This window comes from Lepidothrix coronata, unplaced genomic scaffold, assembly GCF_001604755.1.
Source record: "Lepidothrix coronata isolate B3197 unplaced genomic scaffold, Lepidothrix_coronata-1.0 Scaffold68, whole genome shotgun sequence".
Lineage (NCBI taxonomy): Eukaryota > Metazoa > Chordata > Aves > Passeriformes > Pipridae > Lepidothrix > Lepidothrix coronata.
In genome coordinates this window covers 292,332-317,027 of record NW_016690248.1, presented here as the reverse complement: position 1 = coordinate 317,027, position 24,696 = coordinate 292,332, and the positions used below count along the sequence as shown (strand labels likewise).

Below are 24,696 nucleotides of genomic sequence, written 5' to 3'. Positions count from 1 at the left end.
TCTGGGATGGAATAAACCCAGTACAAGCGAGGCAATGACATAGTGGAGTCTAGGGAAAGACCACAAAGAGCACGGGTCATACAGAGAGAGGATAAGAGGCCCTATTTCTATCTACAAGAACCCAATAAAAACAGAGAGAACGTATAGAGTCAGACTATTCTTAAAGGAGCACAGAGATGGGACAAAAAAGTAACTGGCTCTAATAAGAACATGGGAAATTTATATTACATATTAGGAAAAAAAATGACACCATATGCATGGTCAAATGCCGGAACATGTGCCCAGAAAGGCTGTGGAATCTCCGTCCTTCTAAGTGTTTGGATCTCAGTTGTAAGTGCTCTGATGAGAGGCTGGATCCAAGGACCTCCAGAGGCCCCTTCCAACCTGAATTATTCTGTGATGCTGTGATGCAGAAGAAAGTTTGAAAATGTTCAACTTGTGTACTTTAAAATTTCTAAGAAATATATGAGGCTCTAACAGACACATTATCAGTCTGTAACCTGCTTTTTGACATCAAGGACAGATAATGATGAAAAACACTATCGAATATAACTTAGCCTCTATCAAGAATTAATATAACTCATATATAGCGATAAAAGAAGTAGATTTAAACGGACTATTGCCAGATAAAAGCAAACAGGTTTAGACTGTGTTTGCAAGAGTTGGATGTGTTGTAATATATGATGAAAATAGTTTCACAATTTAGGTTTTTCAGTTAGTACCTCAGCATAGTGTATGTTAGATGAAAAGGAAGATGTGAAAAACTGTGAGAAGTAACTCATCTTCCCTAGCTGGTTGGTCAGGTGGTCAGAGTTTCATACAAAAATCTGTTTTCCAATATTAGTGCAAACTTTCATTTTTGTTGTGGCATTTTCAAACTGAAAATTTGAGCTGTAGCTATTTTTAGTCAAGTTACTTCTCTATTATGAGACTATGACTTCATTAAAACTGTATTAGTCTCAGGACTAAAAAGCGTAAAGTTTATTTTCCTTTCATATACATTCACATACTAATGTCATAGCTATGACATTAGTTGAAAGGACCAATTGAACACAGCACTTTTTGGTGCAGATGAAAGTTCAGAAATTTGAGAGTATTTCAAAGGGATATGAAAGCAAAAGAATGTGAGAACAGCTCATGGAAAATACTGCTACAAAAGAGTGAGTTAAAAAAATAGTTTCCAAACAGTCACTAACAAGACTTAGTTTGTGAAAGTAAAAAGCTGATGACATTTTACTTCATCATTTTATTTGTTGGGTGCTAAATAGCTTTGGGACCGTAATGTAATTTTTATGGTATGCTTTAGGTTTTAAAATCAAGTACTAAGTCCTAAACCCAAAAATACCACAAAGTATCTTGTACAAAATTTTAAAGTAGTTATAGTGAGTTAGATTCTTGGTTGACTTTTCTAGAGCTGTGCTAATTTACGTTATCTAAAGGTCTGATTGTTGTTATATATGTATTATTTCAATCCGTGATGAGGAAAAGAAATGAGGTGAGACAGTCAAACTCCTTGGGGTTTCTTTGCTTCACCTCGGCAGTGAAAATATGCAAGAAAGCCAGCTGTGTGTAATCTCTTCCTTCTTTTTAGTTTAACCTGATTCTTTTACCTTTAAAGTGACATCTCCTGTTGCAATTGGGAACTTCTGCATTCATAGTTGTCCTGGGTAATTCCTGAGGGAATGATTTTTTCCCGCTGTTATCAAAGTAACTTTATTTAGAAGTATAGTGAATCATTGCACATCAATTACTGGAATGAGGGCTTATTTAGAAGTGAATACATACACTCCCTTTGCAGTAATGGAGCTATAAAATGTTTCATATCTTGAAACTTTACATTACTCTCCCTCTGAAAGGGATGGTAGTGCAGAAAAAAATAGCAGTAACACGGGGACATTTCTTATAAAAATATCGTAGGATCATGTCTTTTGTCTTTGTCTTGTCTTTTTTCCTGTAGACCCTATTTTGTAATTTTTTGGGGTTTTTGTTTGTTTGTTTGTTTGTTTGTTTGTTTTTGGTGTGAGTTTCTTTTGTGGTCCTTGCAGAATATCAGCCTTTCAGTTTTAGCTCTTTCCACGTCCTCATTCTCAAACCAGCCAGAGAGGTGGGGAGGAAGCTGTAGCAGGGATAAAAGGTGGTATACTTAGCCTAATATACTCGTGCCTAAGCTTCCATCCCATCTCCACCACATTTCTTGGAAAAGAGTCCTACAAGGGGCGTTCAGCATACAAGCGGAGGAAGAGGCGTTTCTGCTGAAGACAACAGAAGGCATCACCTCCTTACGCCTTTTCTTCCCCTGGGAGGTTGTGAGAGCGAAGGCCCCCTTCCTCCCCCCACCGTCCCCTAAAAAAGTTGATCGTCTCTCCCTCTGCTCGCGGGGCGCACCGCTGGGTTTCGCCCAGGCCGGGTGACAGCCCAGCGCCCTCGGTAATCCTGGCACTGCTTCGCTCTGCTGCCCGGCCCCGCCCCTGCGCCGGGCCCCGCCGCCTGCCAGTGAAAAGGGGAAGAGGCCCCGCGGCGCCTTCCCGGACCGCGGCCCCCGCACCCCGCGCAGGAACCGGCGGCGCCCGCCGGGCACCTCGTCCGGCAGGAAGGGCCCGGGCAGCGGGGCGGCCGCGGAGGGGCAGGGGAGAACGGGGCAGGGCAGGCGGGCTGGCAAGGCGAGGGTTGGGCGTGGGCGGCTCTTTCTCCCCTCTCTCGGAGAAGCCGACAGCCTGCCCCGAAGGGCATCTCTGCGGGAGTGCGGGGGCCGGCACCCGCTGTTCGGGGACTTTTCCGGGGCCCTTGCCTGTCCCCCGCCCTTCCTGTACCCGACCCTGCGGCCCTTCCCTTGTCTGCGACTCTGCGCCGCGCACCCCCAAGCCACTCGGCTGGGACACCTCTCTTCGGGGCCATGATATACTTTTTCGTTATTACTGAGCTGTCGTAAATAATTTAGCCCTGAAAGTGGCTTATTTCAACACGCGGCCCATCACTGGCACTGCCAAGTCGCCATCTGAGCTGTCTGCAACCCTTTCCTTCGCACCTGGGTGGCTTTGGAGGAGGATGGGCTCCGTCAATGGTGGAGTAGGCGGTGGGAGCAAAAGATTGTGCCTAAAACATTTGTGTATCAGCACTCAAATGCCTCATTTAGAATAAATATTAACATTAGGGACTTGCTATTACTATTCCATTAATGCTAGTAAAAATGAGTTTCTCACATCTGCCTTTTCCGTTTTCCTTCCTGCAGTCAAGTGTTCATGAAGTGAGAAAGTCCCCTCTTCTTTCTCAGGAGGTTTTTCAGATTGAGCTGTCTGTATATTGACTCGCTGAGAGGGACTGCAGTCTGTTTCAGTGATGAATGAGGTTCAGAAGAGTTATAAGTACGAGCTGCAACTCTGTGGAGTTTGGAGAACTACCTCTGCAGCGACTTTCCACCTGGCAAGACTTGCATTGTAAGTAAACAACTTCACTTATGTTCTTTGAAATTAAGATGGATTTTCATTTTTACCAAGAAGTTGCAATCCTGGCAGAACGGTGCCTGGACCTGGTGTGGTTAAGACAACTGTTTGTTAAATACTTTTGTTTTCTTCGTGAATGCTATGCAAATTATGGCACTATCTGGTGATATTTTAAAAAATACTTAGATTCCACAAGGAGCCATTCTGACAGAGGGCATATTAGTGCTTTTCTCCCTTGACCCCAAAATGATCATTCAAACAGTCTGCTGTTCAGAAGAATCTGTTGTTTTTTTAGACAAATGAAGTCACAACCCTTTGGGACCAAACTGAGTTTTCCAAAAGTGTTAACCAAAATGAGTTACTTGACCAAAACTGAGGATCAACCACTTCAATGTATCATCACCGTTTCATCCCAAAATCTTCTGGCGATTCTGTAAAAATGAGGAATAATTGTAGTGGTGCTTAAAGGCACAGAATTGTCTAGTTAATGAGACATCATTAATGTACGTTACAGAACTTAAACCTTCATTTTGTTTAAAGTTTTTGTTGGCTTCACAATGGCAAAAATATTTTTAAGAACCATTTTTATTATTAAAACTCCATCAGTGTTTTTAAATATGTATAAAATTCAAAAAACAAGCTTAAAGCTATTGTCACTTTGAGCCTTATAGATAATTGGTGATTGAATAAATTTACATTGAAACTGTAATTCCCTATTATTGCTTTAGCATTTTGAGTATTTTCTTTACTCCTTTATTAGGCATAGAATCTTTGTCTTACTTTAGAATAACTCTCCATTTTTTCTGAAAATTAAAAAATCTTATTCTGTTCCTCAAAGATTCTCTTTATATTAGCTGACTTTCACCAAAAACATTTATCTTTTTTTCCTCTCTTCCCCCCCCTCCCTGAGCTTTTTCTTGAAGAGTACTGCAAACTGTGTGGCTCAAATGTAAATACTTTTAGCCTACAGTAGAACAATTTCAGACAGATTGAACAGTTTCAAGAGCAATGGGAGAGTAAGATTAATGTTCTGTGTTTTGCTTTTGAGAGTAGTCAGGAATATCAAACCTGGCAATTACTAAGTAGTTTGCATTATACTGTGTGCATTCAGCAAAACTTCCTCTGTGAGCTGATGTGATGTACCAAAAAAGAACTGGATTTAAAAACAAAAATATTTTATCTTTATGTAGTGGATTATAGTTTTATGATCTCTAACAGCTGTGTTTCTTCTGGATGTGATAGCGTGGAAAAGTAAGGTAAATTCAAGAAATAAAAATAAAGAGAGAGTCCCTTCTTTCCTTGTGAAGTGTAGGAGCTTGATAATCTGTGTGGTAGGGAACTGAAACCAGGCCTGGCAAGTTTATGGTATGACCCTTTAAAGTTGCTTGTTATAGTACTCAGAATCCAACTTCTTCTAGCTTTCTAAATCTGTTTCTGCCTACCAGTGTGTCTGAAAAAAGAGATGTGAAACACTTCCTTCATCTCCTTACAGTGCTTTATGGGATGATGGCACAGTTGTGAAAAACTGAGGAGAAAGACTCAGAGGGAGAGCAGCTACACAGGTCAGTGTCATTCTGGAATACCGCTGGAAATGCAGTAGCCTCCTGCCTCCAGACTCTTTAGTTCACAGGAAGTTTCTGACTGTAAATCGCAGGGCAGTGTCTTACAACAGTGTGTGCTTTCTTAAATTGCTACAGGTTTCCTTATTAAAACCAAAGAAATGGATTGCTAATGAGATTTCTTTTGGCAGATCTTTGAAATACATCTCAGCTGTGTCTGTGTGTCTCATTTGTTCAGGCATGTTTGGGTGAGACTAAGCATGGTTATCTGTCTTGGCTACAGGAATTGAACTGAGCTGATCATGCATCTAATCTTTCTGTTTTATAAGCAAAACTGAAGCACAGTTTTAGGACTGTCTTTGGTTGTCAGTTAAACTGATGTTCTGAGGAACCTCAGAGAATATGCTCCATGCTGGTCTTATTTATTAGTATTTTCCATTTGCCTTTGAAATCACAGGTGGCTACACATGAAGCAGTTGAATAGAGTTGCTTCATGTCCTCCCGCTCAGTGGAAATGTTAATGCTGTCAGCTGGTGCTTATTCCTTCCACAGACAAAATTCTAAGAAAAAATTATATGTCTTGTTGTTTTCCAACAGGCTCAAAAATAGCCATCAACATACCCCATCTAAAACATTGTGCTGTTCTCACTGAAGGCAAGTGAAGTTTCTACCAGCTGTTTCTACAAGGTCCAGTCTTGCAAAGTTTATAATCTTTGTGGAGCTAAAAAAGCGCTGTCCTATCCTGTAGTAGGTATCTACTGGTTTGGAATTTGAATGCTTTTGTAAGATTGTAAAATGCATCTGTTGAACAAGAAAATGGAAAAAGGAAACCCTGCAATGCTTTATGAATTTAAAATAAACTTGTTAAGAAAAATCTAGATACATTACCTGATGTATGAAAATAGGCGTTATTGTAAAAATATGTAACTTCCCATTTGGAAAGCCCTCTTCAGCACCAAGCAATAGTTACACTGCTCACATGCTCAAAGGAATCTGTTTCACTGCACTTGTGATGAATGGTGAATCTGTTTTTCTTAGGCTTTCTGAACAAGCAAGAACAATTCAGTTTCATTTTTCTGGAGAAGAAGTGAGAAGTAACTCAAGAAAATGACTCTGGTGATTTTTTTTTTAATGTTTATCATAGGATCTGCTTCTGGTAAGTAAAAGTCTTTAATTAGTAATAGAACCTTCAAAATATGTGCCATCTTCCTGACAGTTGCTTGGAATAGGGCAAGTTTTGTATTTTGTAGCTAAGAGCAAAAACTTAAGGATTTGGCAATTTCAGCCCAGCTCCAGGCTTAGGAAATTATAAAATAAAAAGATCAAGGATGCTACCTGGAGACACTTGATGATGTTGTATATGACCATAACTGTATGAAGAGCCACAGCAAGCAAGAAAATGAGTGCCATTTTGTGCCATTCAGAAGTGCGGTCACAATAGTTGCTAAACAACAATAATCTCTGAGAAATAGAATTTTTTTTACTGTTAACTCTAGACCATGGTTCCTTTTCTGTATTTTTATGACTTTTGTATGAAAAAGTAAATTTGGGAAATTTGTTTGGAAAGGCAGACTTCAAGACTAAATTTTACATATATAATCTCATTTGAAGAAAACTTTCCCAAAGATATCTGAAGTTTTTTCAGAAATCTACATAATGTAGATAGTCTACATAGTTTTAATTAAGAAGATAAGAAAATGCAAATGTTAATTCATAGGATCTGTGCTTTTATCTCAGCTATATTTGTCAAGTCAAACCATATGTGAAGAATTTCCTTTCCCCTTCCATTTGTGGCAGCTGCTTTATTGTAGAGTGAGGCCAGATTCTGCCCTTTGTGCCAGTTTGATTCTGACACTGTGGAACTGACATGAAAGAATTATAGGGATAGGGACACGTCCTTTTTTATTTCACCCCGCTCTTCTTTCTGGTTTTGCTTGTCTAAGGTAGAATAAAGCCTTGGAAAACTGTTTTTCAGTAAGTATTTCTGGAATAAACAAATGCTGCCAAACCACTTTGCTGAAATCAAGTCACTTTACAAAAGACCAGCAGCACAGCAAATCACTTTAAAGTCAGGCTAACATAATTTTCTGAAAGAAGTACTTGGCTTCCTAATGTATCTTTTTTCCCCTTTCTCTGAAGAGAGGCTGTGTCCCCTTCGTGCCTCCATTGACGTGCTAGAAGGGGAATTTTTTTTCCTTTGTTATCCTGAGTCAAGGCAAGAGCATTTTCAGGAAGAAGCATACACAATAAACTGGTACAGAGAAAATGCTGGAAAGCAGCAACTGATAAAGGAAACGCGGAGAATTGTTTCACAGATGAATTTTCTGGAGTTTTGGCCAGTTGAACTCAGTGACTCTGGGAATTACTCTGTCACTCACAGGTAGGTACACAACCCAGTGGGTGAACATCTTGCCTTTGCACATGTCTGTGATGAAGGTAATTTCTCTGTCTTCCTTTGTATAATCCATACAAAGGTGCAGGGAACTGCATTGACTGTTGTGTCATTTTCTATTTCATTTCACTATAACCATCAAGGTGAACCTATTATACTTACACATCTCTAGAAGCAATTGCAGCCTTTTAAAGGTTCTGTAAACCTTTTGATAAGGCAGGTAGCATTTCTTCTGGCTTGTGATTAATTACCTAAACAAAATGAGTGATAGGCAACCCTTCTGTCCACTGCCAAGTAAAAGGAAACATTTGCTTGTCTTCTTCCCCAGACTTGTTCTTGTTTGCAGTGTTGGATGGATCTCTCACTATGAGGCCTGCCAAGTCATCTATCTGTATAGTAAAGCAATAAACAAAGAGTGGCATAGCTGAACTCTGGTTTCTGTGCAAACCTTTACATGCTTGGAGCCATTCAAAGAACAAATGAAACAACTGGATTTGATTTCTTACCACTGTATAACATCATGAGTCAAAAAGAGAAATAGGGAGGCCTCCATTATTTGGTGGTAATCTTCACTGGAACATCTTGAAAGACTAGGGAACTAAAAGGTTTGCTGCATGGAGTTCTTATGACTAACTTAAAATAAAACTGTCATTCAGCATTTACAACTGAAGCAAGGATTAATTTGAAGCAGACTACTTTGCATGTAATGATTTGTGCTGTCCTTCAAGAAATATTTCTAAGATTCTTCTCTGGTTCGTAAATTGTATGGGACTACAGATGCTGAAAAATGCTATTCACATTTTTCCAGTAACATCACAGACTCAAGTTTGATAATTTACTCTTCTAAGCTAGACTTCAACTGTTAACTTCCAAGTTAAGTTGGAAGCTGAAGATTTTATGTTTTATTTTACCAGGTATCATAATTATTATCATCTTAGTGATATTATTTTTAAAAGTACAAAGTTGTGGTATATGAAATGTTAAATATTGTTAATTTTAGGGTAAAGCTTGAGAAAAATGTTATTCATATATGCCAAAATCAATCTTAAGAGAATTATCTTTAGGGATGATGAATATGGTAGTTTGTCTACTTTGTTGTGCAATTTTGTGTAAAGATGTTGTATTATTCAGTACAGACATTTATCTGAAGCAGCACAGCTGAAGTGTGCTGCTCAGTTTTGGTCTGTAGGCATTAATATTCAATGATACCTGACACAGGCTGGTCTGTTGTCATGGAACTGTACTTGACATGTCAAGGCTGAATTGGAGTTTAAATTGTGGCTTTATTTATGGCCTTTATCAGTTGTCTATATGTTCACTTCACAAAAAACTATCAAATCTAAAAATTTGCTGTTGCTAAAGATTTTTCTGTTAGCATCAGAATGAAGGCACATGCCAGAATCTTGCAGTCCTCCCATGGGAACTCTTTGCAGGTCTCACTGCTGGAACAATAGGCATAAGGGGATTTTTTTCATAGGATTGTAATGGGATATTGGGCTTAGTTTATTTGATGATTCTCACTAATGGCAGGCATATTAAATGAGTTAAATTTCAGCAAATACAAAAGATTATTGCAGAAACTGTTTCTGCAGAGACAGAGGACTTTTAGTGGTCTCTATTTATAGGGAAAAATTGTGGGCTATTGTGAACTACTGAAGTGATTTAAGCTTTAATAAGAATTACAGTTATAGTGGAGTTAAAAGTTTTGCTTTTGAAAGCAGGTATTCAAATTATATTTTTATTTATCTTCTTTTTTTTTCAATAATTTAATTTAGAGATAGATATTTGTAAGCTATATGGGAGTACTTATAACTGTTTAGGCAGTTTCACTGAACAGTGTGACAATTACATATACTGCAGATTTCAAGAAAAGAAGATGCATTGACAGATTTTGAAAACTAATTAAACGTAGGGATTTTTTTCCCTGATATGTTACAACTGACAATACGCAAGAAGCAAGAGGTGAAAGTAATGTAACAATGTTTTTATAGTGTATTAACCACTTTTTTTTTTACTTAAAGAAGATTGAGAAGTTTTACAGATAAACCTGAAGTGTGCATATGTGTGTGTTGATGTGTTCACATGTGTTTGCTGGTATACTAGACTTAGGATATAAATTCAGGAATTAATGGACATCACCTGTAAGTCTGAATGTGTCCATATTTAGCAACATTTCTTGAAAATAAAAATTTCATATGTACTTGTAGTGAGAGTGGTAAGCAGAAAAACTGTGTCACAGATCTTTGGGAGGATTTCTAATTTGTGTGGGTTTTTGTAGCCTGTATCCTGTGGTTATCAAAGAGAAAAACAGAATACAAAAAAGCAGGTCAGCAGGTGTTGGTGACCTTGAAACTGAGAAAACTTACACGTTCCTGATAAAACCCTGAAACTACAGAGATCTGTGATAAACATGATAAATTTTAAAATCCTGATATTGCTCACTTTTTAAATAAGTTTGGAACAGTTAAAAGCAGTGGGAATATACAATATTGCAATGTGGAAGGTACAGTGACAGTTTCTGAAGTAGACTGAAATACTGAAGATAACACTGGCTTGTTGCAGTGAAACAGCTGAAGAATTACCTAGAATTGTCTATGTATCCAGTAAACTTCGTTCATATTCTCTAAGGGGTTTCACTTCCCTGTATCATCTCCTGAGTCAAGATGATACATTTTGTTGTTCTTTCTTGGTGGGTTTGGTGGAGGGGAATTGAAAAGCCAGAAGTTGTTTTGTTCCCCACAAAGAATCACTAAAGGATCTCAGCAAGTAAAAACCAGGAGAGAATATAACAATTCTGACACTAGCAGTTTAAACAATACAAGTAAATGTATCTTTTTTTTGATTGAAAACCAAATTTCGTAAGACAAATTTATCTTTATTTGCATAGGTATGGTTTTGACACCTTCTAAGGAGCTACTCCTAGCCAGATTTTGGCTCATCAGGTAGAATATCTTGATCCAGTTTGAGTGAAATCCTCATGAAATGATTGAAGTGATTTCACCAAATTGGATCACAGAAGAAAGCCTCTGTGGAGTGACAGTGCTGAGGAGAACATGTGGCTTTATTGACCCTTTTCTTCCATCTACTGAATCTAGATAGTAAAATTATATATATTTCATGGCTAGATCTGTACTTGCCTCTCCAGCAGTATTCAGATTAGTAATGTGATACCTAAAGAAACACACTGACTAAGTGAATTAATTGGAATTAATGTTTATGTCTACACCTAAATTTATCTTAGGTACCTTTACTGTCAGGGAGAGAGAGGCCTTTCTAGTGCATAGATTATCTTGTCCTAAACAGAATATATAAAATAGATCATATAAACTGCACTGTAAAAGGGTGACTGCTGACTGTGGTCCCATTGCTGACTGTGATCAGTAGCTCTGATTTAAATGTGTAAATATGATGTTGAAGAATAGGTGAGGACCCCACCCATCGTGAATACCCACACAAGCACATCTCTGATGGAAAAGTTTTGGTAAGGCTTTTCCTGTTTATGACAGCATAGTCAACTAATCATAGTTGATTGAGAAACCAAACCAAACTGTTTTGGTTTAGAGAGTCAATTGCAATTATGAGTAATGAATATCTCAAGTGAGTAAAGAGAACAAGGACAACCTGTGTAGGCTGAGAAGGAGCTATAAAGGGAAGAGGGTGAGCAGAATACATAAATACATTTGTTTGGCAAGCTTAAGAAGTGGAAAAGAAACAACCCAAGACTTGGTCTAAATTCATCATATAAATGATGTCCTAATAGTTCTTCTGAATCTTGTACAGTCAAAAGGCATGTCAGTCAAGAATGGTGTTTAAGCTGGTATACTCGCTGGGGATGCTTCTCCTTTCCAACTGCTTTATCTTCTTGGCCCTTCTCATTGAAATGATTCTTGACTAGTTGTAGCTCTGGGAGCAATTTATTTTTCTTTTCTTGGAGGCAGAAGGATTCAAACATATTTATGAAGATATGACTGACATTGGAGGGAAGTGCTCTGTGATTGCTGCTTTTGCTTTGTCAGGCCCTGTTTGTTCAGTAAACAAATGAGAGCTCTATGCACTAATTGCGAAATCTCACCTGCTAACTGACAGAATCTCACCCACTAACTGACAGCAACATATGACTTTCTCCTAAGCTCTAACTTTGCCAGATTTAAGTCAAAAGTCCTCCAGGTTCCTTTCCCTTGGTAGTCATGTATTTGGACATATCCAACAGTGAAATTACTCATGGCTATAATATGATTCTTTCAAGGAATATGTGAATAGAACTTAGTAGATATTTGAATCACAACGATCAGCTCCTAGATATTCAAGATAGGTGTTTTTGGAGCATATTCATGTGATCTTTTATAGATACTGCATGGGATGTTACGACTTTGCTGTAGAAGTGATAGTTTCTGACTCTTCCAGTCAGCCTGGGATGGTGAGCTACTGTAGATCTCTTATCAGTGCACGACTCAAAGACAAAATGTCTTGTTCTGCAGACATGCTTGAATCCATAAATGATGCTGTAATTCAGGAGACTTGCGGAGTTCGGGAGTATTTCCAAAATACCAGTAACTATCTGCAGAGTATCAAACAATGAATAATGTTGCTTTGTGAACAACGGTAGAGTTGCCTATCTCATTTTTGATATGTTTTACAAGTTTATTTTTCAGTTACTGCTTTAAACCTTAGCAACACATAGGAGATTATACCTGCAAAATATTTAGCTGATTCAAGGTCCTGAAATTCTTTTATGTCTTCTGTAACTATACATGATGCCACAGATTGTTGCATTCTTGTTTGGGTTGATGTAGCACATATTGCCATATTCCATAGATAAAATTGTATTGTCAAATGTTTTGTGATAGTTGATTTAGTTTAGGTAACCTGTTTGTTAAAGGAAGTAACACTTACTTGGGGGTGGAAAAGTAATAAAAGTGAATATAAATAATTAGGTCACTGTAGATGTACTTTTTACCTAACAGGTGTATTAGAGAATTTATTTTGTATTTTGTGTGTAACTCACTAGGCTGCATTCTTTTAAAAAGCTCCTAAAACTGATTTTGCTAATTTTTTTTTCATAGCAATGGAAAACAAAATTTTGTAATTCAAAAGTGGACCTTGAATATACTTGAAAGAAACGAAAGCAGCTGTTTCAACAAGAATCATTTAACTACGGAAATAAAAAATGCTGGAACTGGTCATTCACTGAAATGCAGTGATTTGTCTGTCAATGAAAATGACAGCATAACATGGTACAAGGTAATTACTGAAACAGTTTCACTCAAATAATTGGCTATAGAAACAAAATATCTGATTGCAGAAAAAATTAATTGCAAGCAAATTTTTAGAAGCATCTACAAACACTGTAAAGCTTTAATTTCTCGGGTGATTAGGGAAAAAAACTTCAGACAGATATACGAAATGAAGTTTTTCTCTGCTCTCAGATTTATTAGAAAAGTGTACTTTTTTCAGAAATTATTAAACTGGTAGTTTATAATGGTAAAAGATCTGATGTGTATGTCTGTTTGCTGATTTAGACACAGCTGGTTTAGCCAGCTGCTACTTTGCTGATACAGATATACTGATGCTTAATGAGGTATCAAGATATTAGTTTTACAGGTAGCATGTGCTTGTAGAGTAACTGCAAACTTTTTACTTTTGCTGCTTCTGAACACTTTTTATAAGTGTGTGACAGATCCAGTTCTGTTCATTTTAGGCAAATCATCTGTATTCTCTCTACCAGCTTTTGCCAGAGCATAGCTGATAATAGTGTAAGCATCTGTAAGTATTGGGTGTTGTGCTCAACCACTGGATGAGGCACCCTGAACAGACTTCTTCCACCCTGTTGTGTCACCTTGAGCATTGCTCCTTATTCCTCTCAGGTCTCCTGGTTGGAGTAACAGACCCTGTTCGCTGCACGTTGAATCAATGTCAGGAAGGGATTTTGACTGCTTAAGTATGGGCATCTGGAGTAGCCTGGCAAGAAAGAGCTATGGCCGTATAATAACAGGCTGTTTTCTTGTTCTTTGGGGCCTGGGAGGATGGGACCATTGATGGATAGGGCCACAGGTTGTAATGCTTTCCTCAGTAAAGGACCATACCCCAGACTGGCCTCTCTCATGGCTAAACTGAGCATACCAGTGCTACTGTGTGTGACAGGTGAAGCAGCCATCCTTGCACCTAAATATCCTTTAGCACTTGATTGGGTGAAAATTTTCAAAGTCTTCATATTGCTCCCTAAGGTGAGATAAAACTGGGGTGGTCACACGTGCCTTTTGAGCAAGAGCCTGCTAGTAAACGTGCATCCAGAAAAACCCATTCCTTGGACAATTTCTATCAGTGCTCATTTCCCTTTTGATCTAAGGTAATTCAGACCAGAACGAGATATTGCTGCCTTTTCACAGGACGTTTCACTTAGCATGTGCTGTGAATTAAAAAACACCCACAAACTAGAGTTTTTTTCAGGAATAGGGAGAGTAAACACATGTGAGTCCAATTCTTGTTACCCTCTGAGATGGTTACTTTCCCTGTTGTTGAGGTGTTTTGTTTTAACCTGAAACCTCCTCATAACCTAGACAGCTTTGAGCCACAAGCAGATGACACCTACAGACCCAAGCCATCATTTTGAAAAAAAAAAAAAAAAAAAAGTGCTTTTGAGTTCCCAATACAGTATTTTTATACTCAGACGCTTACTTGAAATTGCAATGCTCTCAGCTTCTAATGGGTTAAATGGTCAAAAGTTTCATTTAAGTGACCATGAGTGAAAATTTGGCCTCCACCTCTTTTGGGTCAGACACATGTCATTGAGATAGTGAAAAGAATGATGGTGACACGTTCAAAAACAATTTTTAATTTCTTTAAGATTTTGAATGCATATGTGCTACAGAATAGTGTTTTCTGGTTTTATTGATGCAGGACTGTAAGAATTATGAACATGAAACAGAGAGGGAACTGCATTTTAGAACCTTAACAGCACAGCACTCTGGGATATATACGTGTAAAATTATAATCAGTCATGAAGGAAAGATATACCACAGCACAAACACAATTAAACTGGTAGTAGAAGAAGGTAAGAAAGCTTTCTAAAATTTGGAAGCATGCTTTCTGGTTCACTTTACAATGAAGATTTTTAATTGCAGTTCTCATTTGATAAATATATACAAGGGGGAACAAATCTGGTAATCTGAGCTATTTCACAATAATTTGAAAAGTAAAAAAGCAGAAGTTAAGATGACATATTACCTATTTTGGAAGATGTATTTGGTATGTTTTTCCTGCAGTTTTTTTTTTTTTTTCAAAATAGCTGCTGTAAGTCATACAAACTTACTAAGAGTTTTGCAGAAGAACCTTTCCAACCATTTTAAATTGTGCACTGTACATATATGTATGTAAAAAAAATTCAACAAGTCATACTGTGTCTTAAACTACTTAGTAACACCAGAGTCCAGATATTGTTCTTTGAATTAAATGGAATGTATGCTATTAGTTTTAGAAATAGAAGAAGTATGTAATTTGTACTGTGGAACAATGTATGTGAGCTATTACTTCAATAGCAATGTTTCTATTTTAGATGCACCAGAGGCTGTAACTTTGGAGATAATTGGACACCATGAAGAAATTGAAACAGAAATAGGTATGAAATTAGTACAAAAATCTTTGTGGTAGCTACTGCACGTATATGCTTTTGTTCTGATCTCTTTATGGTTGATGGTCTGGTTAAGTGTAATCAACTAAGAATTGTCTGTGCACCCTCTTGTATCTCATCTAACATGACACCTGGTTATGTTTTGCCTAGTGTATTCCATGGTTGATATTCCAGTACACTAAATGTACCTTGTACAGAGGCAGAAGCTGAGGTTGCTGCTGTGATCAGCAAGAGAAAGTGGTGGTGGTGATAAACCATCTCTCCGTGGCTTTCTTTTGTAGACAGCAAACTGTGTGAAGCAATGTGTAAAAGGTGTATAGTTTTTTCAGTGAACAGCAGTAATGAGAAATCTCCTTGCTACCTGACGCAGTTGAGGATGTTATTCTTCAGGGAAATGAGAAGTGTGAGGAAGTGACAGTCCTGGCAATGCGGGCATGAAGATCTCTCACTGCTTCAAAGAATTTGTCAAGAGACCTTACCTGTTCTTCTAGCTGGGAGTAGGTTAGATAACATGATCTGCAGGCCTCACACAATCTTGGACAGGATACAGGATTTTGTGTTTGAGGCTGTAATTAATTTTAGAAAACAGAAGTTTACCTGTCTTTTTCCTCTCCTGTGCCTGAGAGCTTCTCCCATCTGGTTACCTAATCCTTCCTTTCCATGTGTTACCTCCTCTGTGGCTCATACCTGTATCTCATTTGCTCATCTAGGACCTCAGATGCTAATTTTCCTTCCTTCTTTCAAATGTTGCTTGATAGGTCCTTTTTCCAGTGGTAGTACCCCAATCCTATGATGCCTAATGACTTCCAGCCTCCCAGTACACGCTTCCGGCACGTTTCTTCCTCATTACTGTGCTTGTCCCAACCCTTAGAAGTTAGCAGGGTTCAGCATCAATTGATTATGAACTAGCATCCCTTATCTGCCTTGATAAGATCATTTCATAAGGTCATTGAACTACCTGCTGAGTCATGAGACAGATGGCATGGTGGAGAGTGGAGGGAATTTTCAATGAGCTAGGTCCATGATGTTTATAACCTGTCATTGTCTAGATGGTGTTCTATAATCTCCCCAAAAATATCTGGAAAAGCTGGGGTTGCAAGGTAGAGGATACTAGAAGGTTAGGTCTGTGTTTCAGTCTGTGCAAATGTGATTTGGATTTCTAAGGTCTGAATCTAAGATGGCCAGATTTTCATCTGGATCCTGCTTTGAAGATTCTGTAACTATCCACTCTGATAAATCTTGAGAGGTCAGCTTATAACTGCCCTTGGAGAATTGCTGGGCAGGCCTCTCTTACTGGAAAGCATTTGTGTATATGGCCTGAACAAGGACTAACATGCACTTTTTATGGCTTAATAAAGGGCATTCTGGGTGTGTTCTCTGGAAATGATGCTGGCATAGCCTAGAAATAGTGGTGCAAAGTTGCAGCTAACTTCAGGTCAAGCTTCCCACGACAGTGTTTAAAAAATCTCACACTCCAGAGCTGCAGTCTTCAGCCTTTATTTTTCCAAGTGTACAGTTGTCCTTTTGGTTTTGAACTTTCTTAAAAATAACTGAACTTTATGGAATGGTTGCTGTCACTTCCAGTTAGTGCTTTTAAATGGGGCAAGTAACTGACTGAGTAAATGACTTGTTCACATATTCAGGAATTACAGGTGTGGGATGGGAACTTGTTCTGTGAGAGTTCAGCAGGGGCTTTGGCTTTATTGAGTAGTCGTATGTAGTTTATTTATGACAATCAATTGGTTGTAATTCCCCTTACCAGTTACTTACTTTTACCTGGCCCTGGAGCACTAGTGATATGTTGTCCTCTCCTGTTCCGTGCTTGCAAAACACAGTCTAGTTCATAGAATCTTAGAATATCTTGAGCTGGGAGGGACCCACAAGGATCATCAAGTCCAACTGCCATTAGTTCTCTAAAGCCTGAAATACTCTGGCATATTTAAACTCGGCTGGCTGTGATAATTTATCTGAGAGAAAGCAATGGATAGCTGTCACTCTGCAACAGGGTGAAGCAGAACACTTATAAAACATTGAGCAGGGGCTATGAAATCCAGAAGAGAGCACAGCTCATGGGATATGTTGGCTGGAAAGCTGACATTTTACTGCACTGTGAACATGAATACTACTTCTTACTAGATCATCTCAACATTATACTTTTTTTTTAGGTAAAGAAGAGATACTCAATTGCACAGGTTTCTTGGGTTATTATATGCAAGAAGATGCCAGCCTCTACTGGTTAATTAATCAAATGTTTCCAGAACAATGCACAGGTATCCCTGCGAATGAACCTTCAATATGTGAAGAAGAGTTCAAAAAATTACAGTAGGTTTCCTGAAAATGCTGTACTTTATATGGGATAATGTCCTGCACTTTGTACAACTGCAAATTCAGTAAAATTGCAGCCTGAGGGGTTTTTTTAGAACCCTTTCCTCTAAATCTGCCTCTCTGGTGGTTGTAGATTTCTGTACAGATAGTGTTGCTAACACCATTCCTCCTTGCAGGTTGGGAAACAAGTTTTATATCACAAGGCTACTACGGATTAAAAAAGTAACAGATGAGGACATGCATCATAATTTCACCTGCATGTTGCAAGCTGATGAAAGCACACAAATAAAAATAGTAAAACTGAAGAAAGGTATGGCATGATCATTCTTCTCATACTTAATTATTAATCATGGCAGCCTCCTCAATCCAGAGGGCAGGGTACTCATTTCAGAACATCTCTCCAAATATGTCTGTCTGCTTATGAAGTCCCTGGTCCATATAGTACTGGACCTCACAACACCCTGGGTGATTCCTCCTGCTCTGAAACGGGCAGAAGGAGTTGCTAGAGCTGCTGTGTCTGGGCTCCATAGTCTAACTGGTGCTGCTGTGGACACAGCTGGGGACAGATCCCTGGGCAGCATGTTGTTAAGATCCCATGAAAAAGCATTCCCCTGTATTCTCCTACTCATCAGATTGGTGAGATCACAGGAATTAAATACCCAAACTTGGTGCAGCCCTCAGTCTTCTGTTTGGAACACTTTGTTTATTAAGCATCCCTTCTTAAAATTAAAATCTGAGGGTTTTGTTGGGTTTTTGTGTGTGTTGGTTTTTGTTGGGTTTTTTGGTGTTCCCCCTTCCCCCCTGCCCCCGGCCCTCCCGCCCTCGGAAAAGTCAGTCTTTTATGTTGCTGATAATGCCTGAAACATTCTGGTCAATGGTTTCTGTCTTGTCAGGAATTCTATACTTCTAGCTATGGAAAGCTAACCTCTACCATATAGTAGGACTTCACATTTATAGTCCAGATGACCTGGAGATTCATCACAAATGGGCATTCTCTTCTTGTTTTCTGTCTCTATCAGGCTTTTCCAAGTTTTACTGGAAGGAAAATATGTGAAAATAGACTTGTCAAAAGATGATGCATATAATAAAACAGAAGTAGTACAGACTACAATGAGCATGACTTAACAGTGCCTTCATCAAAACTTCACAAAGTTAAGTGTTAAAATTCTATGTTTGAAACTAAAAAAACCCCAAAGATAACATAATAAAAATAATTAAGAAAAAGAAAAGCCTGAAAGAGATTAGAGACAAGAAAAAAAAATTGACCAAAGAGATTAAAGGGGGCATAAAGGACTATTATGCATGGACTGAGAGGGGGTGAAAGGTAGATAATAACAGGACATAATAAAGAACCTGGAGAAAACTCATCACAAAAGTGACTGACCACCAGTTTGGTATACTGTACATCTGTGAGGATTTGTAGTGTCAGTCTTGATCTCACATACACTTCATTTAAGTGTATGAACGCGTGCAAGACTGTTTCTCCAGGTTTTAGAGTATTTCTGTAGTTCTCCATTTCAAGTGGCATGTGTATGTGCTTGAATTATTAGCAGGAAAGGATTCTCATTAACACTGTATTTTTTTGAGGTGATTTTAAGGTGCCGTCAGTATTGGATACAGTAATTTTGTCATATAATACTCTTTGATAAGGCTGTAATTTCATGGGTTTCTGTTTTACAGGGAACACCCAAGATCTGCCTGTGCATGTATTTACAACTGGAATGATCCTCGCTGTACTATTTCCATTTGTTGCTATAGCTACAGTGTTTGTTTGTGTGATTTTTAGGGTTGACTTAGTTCTATTTTACAGGAATATATGCAGAAGAGATGACACTGCTGGAGGTATGACCTTGTTAATGTTGACATTGAAATAAGTGTATTGATTAAAAAATAGTTTCTGGTAGGCTTTATAAAACAATCATCTTTGAGGAAGACAAAAATGAATCTTAAATCCAGGAGTTTTATGAGTAGAAACAACAAAGAATATGTAAAAGAGAACTTGATGGTCAGATGCTAAAGTGTGTTTGTTATACAGCTGTGGCAATAACAGCAGATAAACAGTGAAAAAGCTGCCTCTGGAGCAGGTAGTGGAAGGGACATGGTTAGATGCTGTTCAGATGAGCTCTGTTCTGCCATATTCTTCATCGCAAAAGTATGTAAAGGTGGAGAAGTTTGCAGTTATCTATCTGTGAAGAGGATGAGCACTCTGGAGTTGTCAGCCAGGCAGAATGACAGAAAATTGTTTTCTCCTCACTGATGCCCTTCAGTGAGGTGAAGGTTAAAATGCTTCCTTGACTTGCAGTGGCCATTGCAATGTTTATGGGTTTGTCATTACATGCACTTAAAGGAGAGCAGGATCTTACCAGGCGGCATCACTGTGGTCTTCACAGCAAGCAAGCCTGACAGTTACCCAATTTTGGGAATAATTTTTCTGAAAATTGTGGTGAAAAAACTTGCTGTATGTATGGACCTGATTTTCCTAATCTTCCTTGGTCTCTAATGCTTGAGATTTGTCAGTAATGGGTGGATATCATTTATGCCTACTGGTGTTATTTATCTGTTTGTTGATGTTAACTGTCACTGCGTCCTCTGGCTTACAAGGAGGATCTCTGAGAACCTGGACTAGGCTGCCCTGGAGGAGCTGCCTGTTGGATAATAGGCAATGGATTTCCTATTCCTAGAGCTCTTGCAGTTGTAGGGTTTCACTGGCTTTACTTTGTGCTCTCTCTTTTGAACTGCATGCAGTAAGGCATTCAGAAAGGGAAGCAAAGAAATACAATTTAAGATGCAAAGCCATGTGTACCACTGTATCGATCCAGATAGTTGTTCTGCGGAAAGGTTCATGATTGCTCAGTTGGTAGACTTGCCCTCTGAATTGGTCTTTGATTTTGTGTTTGTAAATTAGTGCCCAAAGCATGACCAGACATAGTATACTCCTGTAACTTTTAGTTATGACTTTTAGTTACTGATTGATTTTATTTTGCTAGTACCCATTCTACAGAATTATTTGATATTCTCAGACAAAAAGTAAAATAAATGTGGAAATCCGCAATATCTCTTAAATAACAATTTTATCAGGTTACAGATACATTTTTTGCTTCCCTTCATTTCTTCATCATCACAGATATGGCTTTAACTGGTTAAATTAATTGAATTTTATTTCAAAACACTGCTGTGGAAAGGAAATGTTATTTTCAAGTATTTGCCAAATGCAATCAGAATCTTTTGTATGAAATTTAAATTGATTCAGGACTTCTTTTAAATCTGATGTAGAATGTTTGAAGACTGTTCGGGGTATCAAAAGAAAGAGCAGGAGTTTCTAGATGCTTTGCTACTGAGACAATAATTTTGAAAACCAGAATGATGGATCAGACACTGGATTTCTGATGGTTGCTAACAAGACAACAATTGTTGATTTGTTTTCAGATGGAAAAGAGTATGATGCATTTGTGTCTTACCTGAAAGACTGTGTTTCTCCAATTGAAGAGGAGAGAGAATTTGCCTTGAAGATATTACCCATGATATTAGAAGAAAACTTTGGGTACAAGTTATGTATATTTGAGAGGGATGTATTCCCTGGAGGAGGTAAGTGTATTGAATATTCTTGTCATTAAATAGGCTCATCATTTTGACACAAGGGTACAAGTCTGTAATTAGAAGGAATTGTGTCAAATGTGTTGTGCATTGAAAGGATACATTTTCCATTTAATTTAGACTATGAGCATGCAAAGTTTGCTTGCACATATTTTACTTATTTTATAGATATATTTATGAATTCATATACACTCACACACACAGAGACACAGACACATGTATATCTTTAATTACAAGGAGCCAAGATGAAAAGATGAAAAAGATAGCATGGAAGAAGTTGAGAAGACAGATGATGTCAGGTATTTCACAATGATAGTGCTTTTGCACTGCTTTTGCTGAGGGCCAACGAATGTACTCACATTACTGCACAGAGCAGCTGGTATCTCTGGTACTAGTTACTCTTAGGTAACTTGTATGTTTGCTGTATCTTCAGTGTGGTGGTTGAAACCATTTTCTGAATGTAATGGGTGCCATAACAAAATAGAAATGAGAACATGGAGTTTTGTTTCTCTACATGCCCTGTGACTAGATCTGCCATCGGCCTTTTGTAGATGCTTGGAAAAAAGATACTAGGAGTTTCTATTTAGTCCAAAGATCTAGTTGAGGATTAGGATTTCATTCTTAAAACCATGGAACAATAAGTTCAGTCAGTCTCCTTCACTAGGCAGGATCTTGTCTCCTTGTATCCATTCCTGACATATTTTTCTAAACTGAGAAGTGCCACAGCTCTCCCAAGCCTTTTTTTTTTTTGTTTGTTTTGTTTTTACTTATTATTTCTCTTTAAGTGTTAAAAAAAGGTTTACTGAAGTGTGCATTCTGATTCCTTTGATAGTTTTAACTTATTTCCTTTTCTCTGGTCTGATCCATTGTTAACATGGAAAATAGAACGTTTCCTTCTATTTACAGGAGCTTTTGGTGTTTCAATACCCTTGTCAGTCTCCTTTTCCGCACAGTTTTCTCTTCTTCAGGGTACTTCTGCAGTTTGCTTTGCCTTTCCGTACAAGGCATGTTTTCTAGATCTCTGGTCCTTGTAGACTTTTTTCCGTGGTGTTGAAACAAGCACTGGAAACTGTGTGTGAAAATTGCATCTAGTGTTTAAAGGGTATCACCACTTGCTTTCATTCATCACTTTTCATGCCAAAAGTCATCAATATAAAACACAGTTGGAATTCATTCTGCCATTACGTGCTAGTCTTATCAGCCTTGGATTACTGGCAATAGATTTGGGTGTTTGGTGTCATAAAGAAAGGTGTAACCTGAAGAGTACTGGATATTTGGAGAGAGGTTGCTGTTGGTGGCTTTCTGTGAAATCATTCTGGTTATATCTATGATGAAAGAGCAGAGATGTCTGGATGGGAGAAAGTTAAATTTTGCTGTCACCTTCTGTCCATGTTACTCCTGCCAAACAGCTGTCTAGAGTAGATGGCGATTATAAATAGGTTTTCGTCTGGTCTAAAGAAAAAGTTTTGGCCATACCTGAGTTCATTTTCACAGACTCTTAATCTGTAATATATATTAATCACTTCATAAGAACAGGATGCTTACATGCTATCACATTGTAAAAGGAACATTTTTTGTACATACGTGAATGTTAAAAAATTGTCGATTCAGTGTCTATTCTTTCAATTTATATTAACAACATATTTATCTTTAATTTGCAGCAGTTGTTGATGATATCCATTCATTCATTGATAAAAGCCGAAGATTAATCATTATACTGAGCCAGAACTATGTTTCTGACAGAGCCATATACGAACTTGAGAGTGGACTGCATAAAGCCCTAGTTGAAAGAAAAACTAAAATCATATTAATTGAATATATGCCTATAAGTGACTACAGTTTCTTGCCAGAATCACTGTCTCTTTTACCATCAAAGAGGGTTGTGAAGTGGAAAAAGAATAAATCTCTTCCTCTGAATTCCAGATTTTGGAAGAACCTTCGGTACCTGATGCCAGCAAAACCTACCAAGATAAATACCAAAAGGCACTATAATAATCTTGACATAGGCTCAAAAGCTGCTCAACTATGGACTGAGGACTGTGACTTTAATGCAGTATTATAACAATTACGGTGAAAGAAGATGTTGCAGAAAATGGGAAATTTTGCTAACTAATAAAAAGAAATAATATTTTGGAAAATAGTGTTCATAAGAGGCCAGCTCTGACATTTGAGAAGAATGTAGAAGAATGTAGAAGTTTTTACAGTGATTAGGGTGATGTTAATCCCAATGCTAAATACTGTCCTAGAGAGTTTCCTCAGCAACCTGCACAGGGAACAGAAGTTTCATTCTGCTTAGGACTTACCACATGGCACAAAGCACAATGAAAAACATTGTTATTTCGCATTTTTCAGTAATGTAGAATGATAATAGTTTTACGTACATACTTCTTGAGGTCCTTCAATAAATATATTAGTATTTGCAATCTCTTGTTTTTATTTAGATGCTCTTTATTTTGTATTTTGATATTTTCTAAGGATCCTAATTGGAAATAGACTGAAACAGCTCCTGCCCTACAGAGTTTGGCATGCAGGCTTTGGGCAATGTCAAGTAGAAAAAACAAATAAAAACAGAGAAAAGGGAGATTAGAAATAGTAGGGCAGATTTGGACAATATTTACTACTGAGTTGTACATGGTATAGACAAGTGGGAATGATTTGGAGAAATGGTGAAGACTTCACATCCTGTTTCACTGAGAAAAATGTAAACACTCATTTTGGCAGAGAGAGAAGGGGGATGAGATAATTAAAGGTCTAATGTGTTATATTATGTATGTGAATATGCATAGTGCATCATCATCATGTCTAGGCTTCACGAACGAAGATTTGGGAAGGGCTCTACCCACGTTTGTTGCAAGCGTGTTGGTGACTAAAAAGGCCAATACGAGACAGGCGTGTCCGGTTGCAAAAGGCACAGCAGAGAGACTCCTTAGATGGTATATTCTGCAAGGCACGATTCTTTCTGCGTTGCCTTTTCTCCTCAAGGGTGATCCTGTGTGCTTTCTCAATAGCATCAGCAGCGTTATAGATGGTGTGTCTCCAGACCTCCTGATTTGAGGCCAGAGTAGACCAGTTATGTTGATCAATATGGCCAAGGCTGAGATGTTTCAGGGAGTCCTTGTATCTTCTCTTTGGGGCTCCTCTCGCGGCAGCCGGTGGCAAGTTCACCATAAAGCAAGATCTTAGGGAGGTGGTGGTCCTTCATCCTGGAGACGTGCCCTGCCCAGCACAGCTGTGTTCTCAGCAACATGGCCTCAATGCTTGTGACTGCTGCTTGTTCTAGAACAGATGTATTGGTCACATAATCTGACCAATGGATGTTTAGGATTGTATGGAGGCAGCATTGATGGAAGCGTTCTAGGAGTTGCAGGTGGTGGCGGTAGATGACCCATGATTCAGATCCATATAAGAGAGTAGACAGCACAATGGCTCTGTAAACACTGATCTTTGTACTTTTCTTCAGGTGTTTATTTCGCCAAACTCTTTTATGAAGCTTTCCGAAGGCACTATATGCATTTGCTAACCTGTTGTCTATCTCTCTGTCAATCTTACCATCTGAGGAGATGAGGCTGTTTAGGTAATTAAACTGCTGGACTGATTTGAGCTCTGATTTGCCAATGGTGATATGGGGATGAAGTAAGACTTCCTGAGGTGCTGGTTGATGGAGAACTTCTGTCTTCTTTAAGCTGACTTCCAGCCCAAAGAGCTCATCAGCGTCTGCAAAGGAGGATGTTAAACGCTGCAGAGCTGCTTCTGTGTGTG

The 24,696-nt window shown here is 38.3% G+C and overlaps 1 protein-coding gene across 8 annotated transcripts; it reads left to right on the top strand.

The window, feature by feature from the left end:
* Positions 1 to 2,350: 2,350 nt before the first annotated feature.
* IL18R1 (interleukin 18 receptor 1) lies at positions 2,351 to 23,823 on the top strand. 8 transcript variants are annotated; one of them, XM_017818528.1, is made up of 14 exons: positions 2,351 to 2,427; positions 3,272 to 3,434; positions 4,933 to 5,002; positions 5,597 to 5,746; positions 6,038 to 6,155; positions 7,139 to 7,379; positions 12,455 to 12,632; positions 14,289 to 14,442; positions 14,944 to 15,006; positions 17,184 to 17,340; positions 17,520 to 17,653; positions 19,024 to 19,185; positions 20,770 to 20,928; positions 22,599 to 23,821. In XM_017818528.1, exons 5-14 carry the CDS (start codon positions 6,107 to 6,109, stop codon positions 22,997 to 22,999), a joined length of 1,698 nt encoding a protein of 565 aa, XP_017674017.1. In that variant the 5' UTR covers positions 2,351 to 2,427; positions 3,272 to 3,434; positions 4,933 to 5,002; positions 5,597 to 5,746; positions 6,038 to 6,106; the 3' UTR covers positions 23,000 to 23,821. The 8 variants fall into 8 exon arrangements, with proteins under 8 accessions (XP_017674017.1, XP_017674015.1, XP_017674021.1 ...); XM_017818526.1 differs by having other exon boundaries at positions 2,354 to 2,427; positions 3,230 to 3,434; XM_017818527.1 differs by lacking the exon at positions 2,351 to 2,427 and adding an exon at positions 2,602 to 3,073.
* Positions 23,824 to 24,696: the final 873 nt, after the last annotated feature.

Coding starts and splice junctions, on each gene's coding strand:
- IL18R1 (XM_017818528.1), top strand. CDS start 6,107: ATGACTCTGGTGATTTTTTTTTTAATGTTTATCATAGGATCTGCTTCT. Junction 19,186..20,769: donor AAGAGATGACACTGCTGGAG/GTATGACCTTGT, acceptor ATTTGTTTTCAG/ATGGAAAAGAGTATGATGCA. Junction 20,929..22,598: donor GGATGTATTCCCTGGAGGAG/GTAAGTGTATTG, acceptor TTTAATTTGCAG/CAGTTGTTGATGATATCCAT.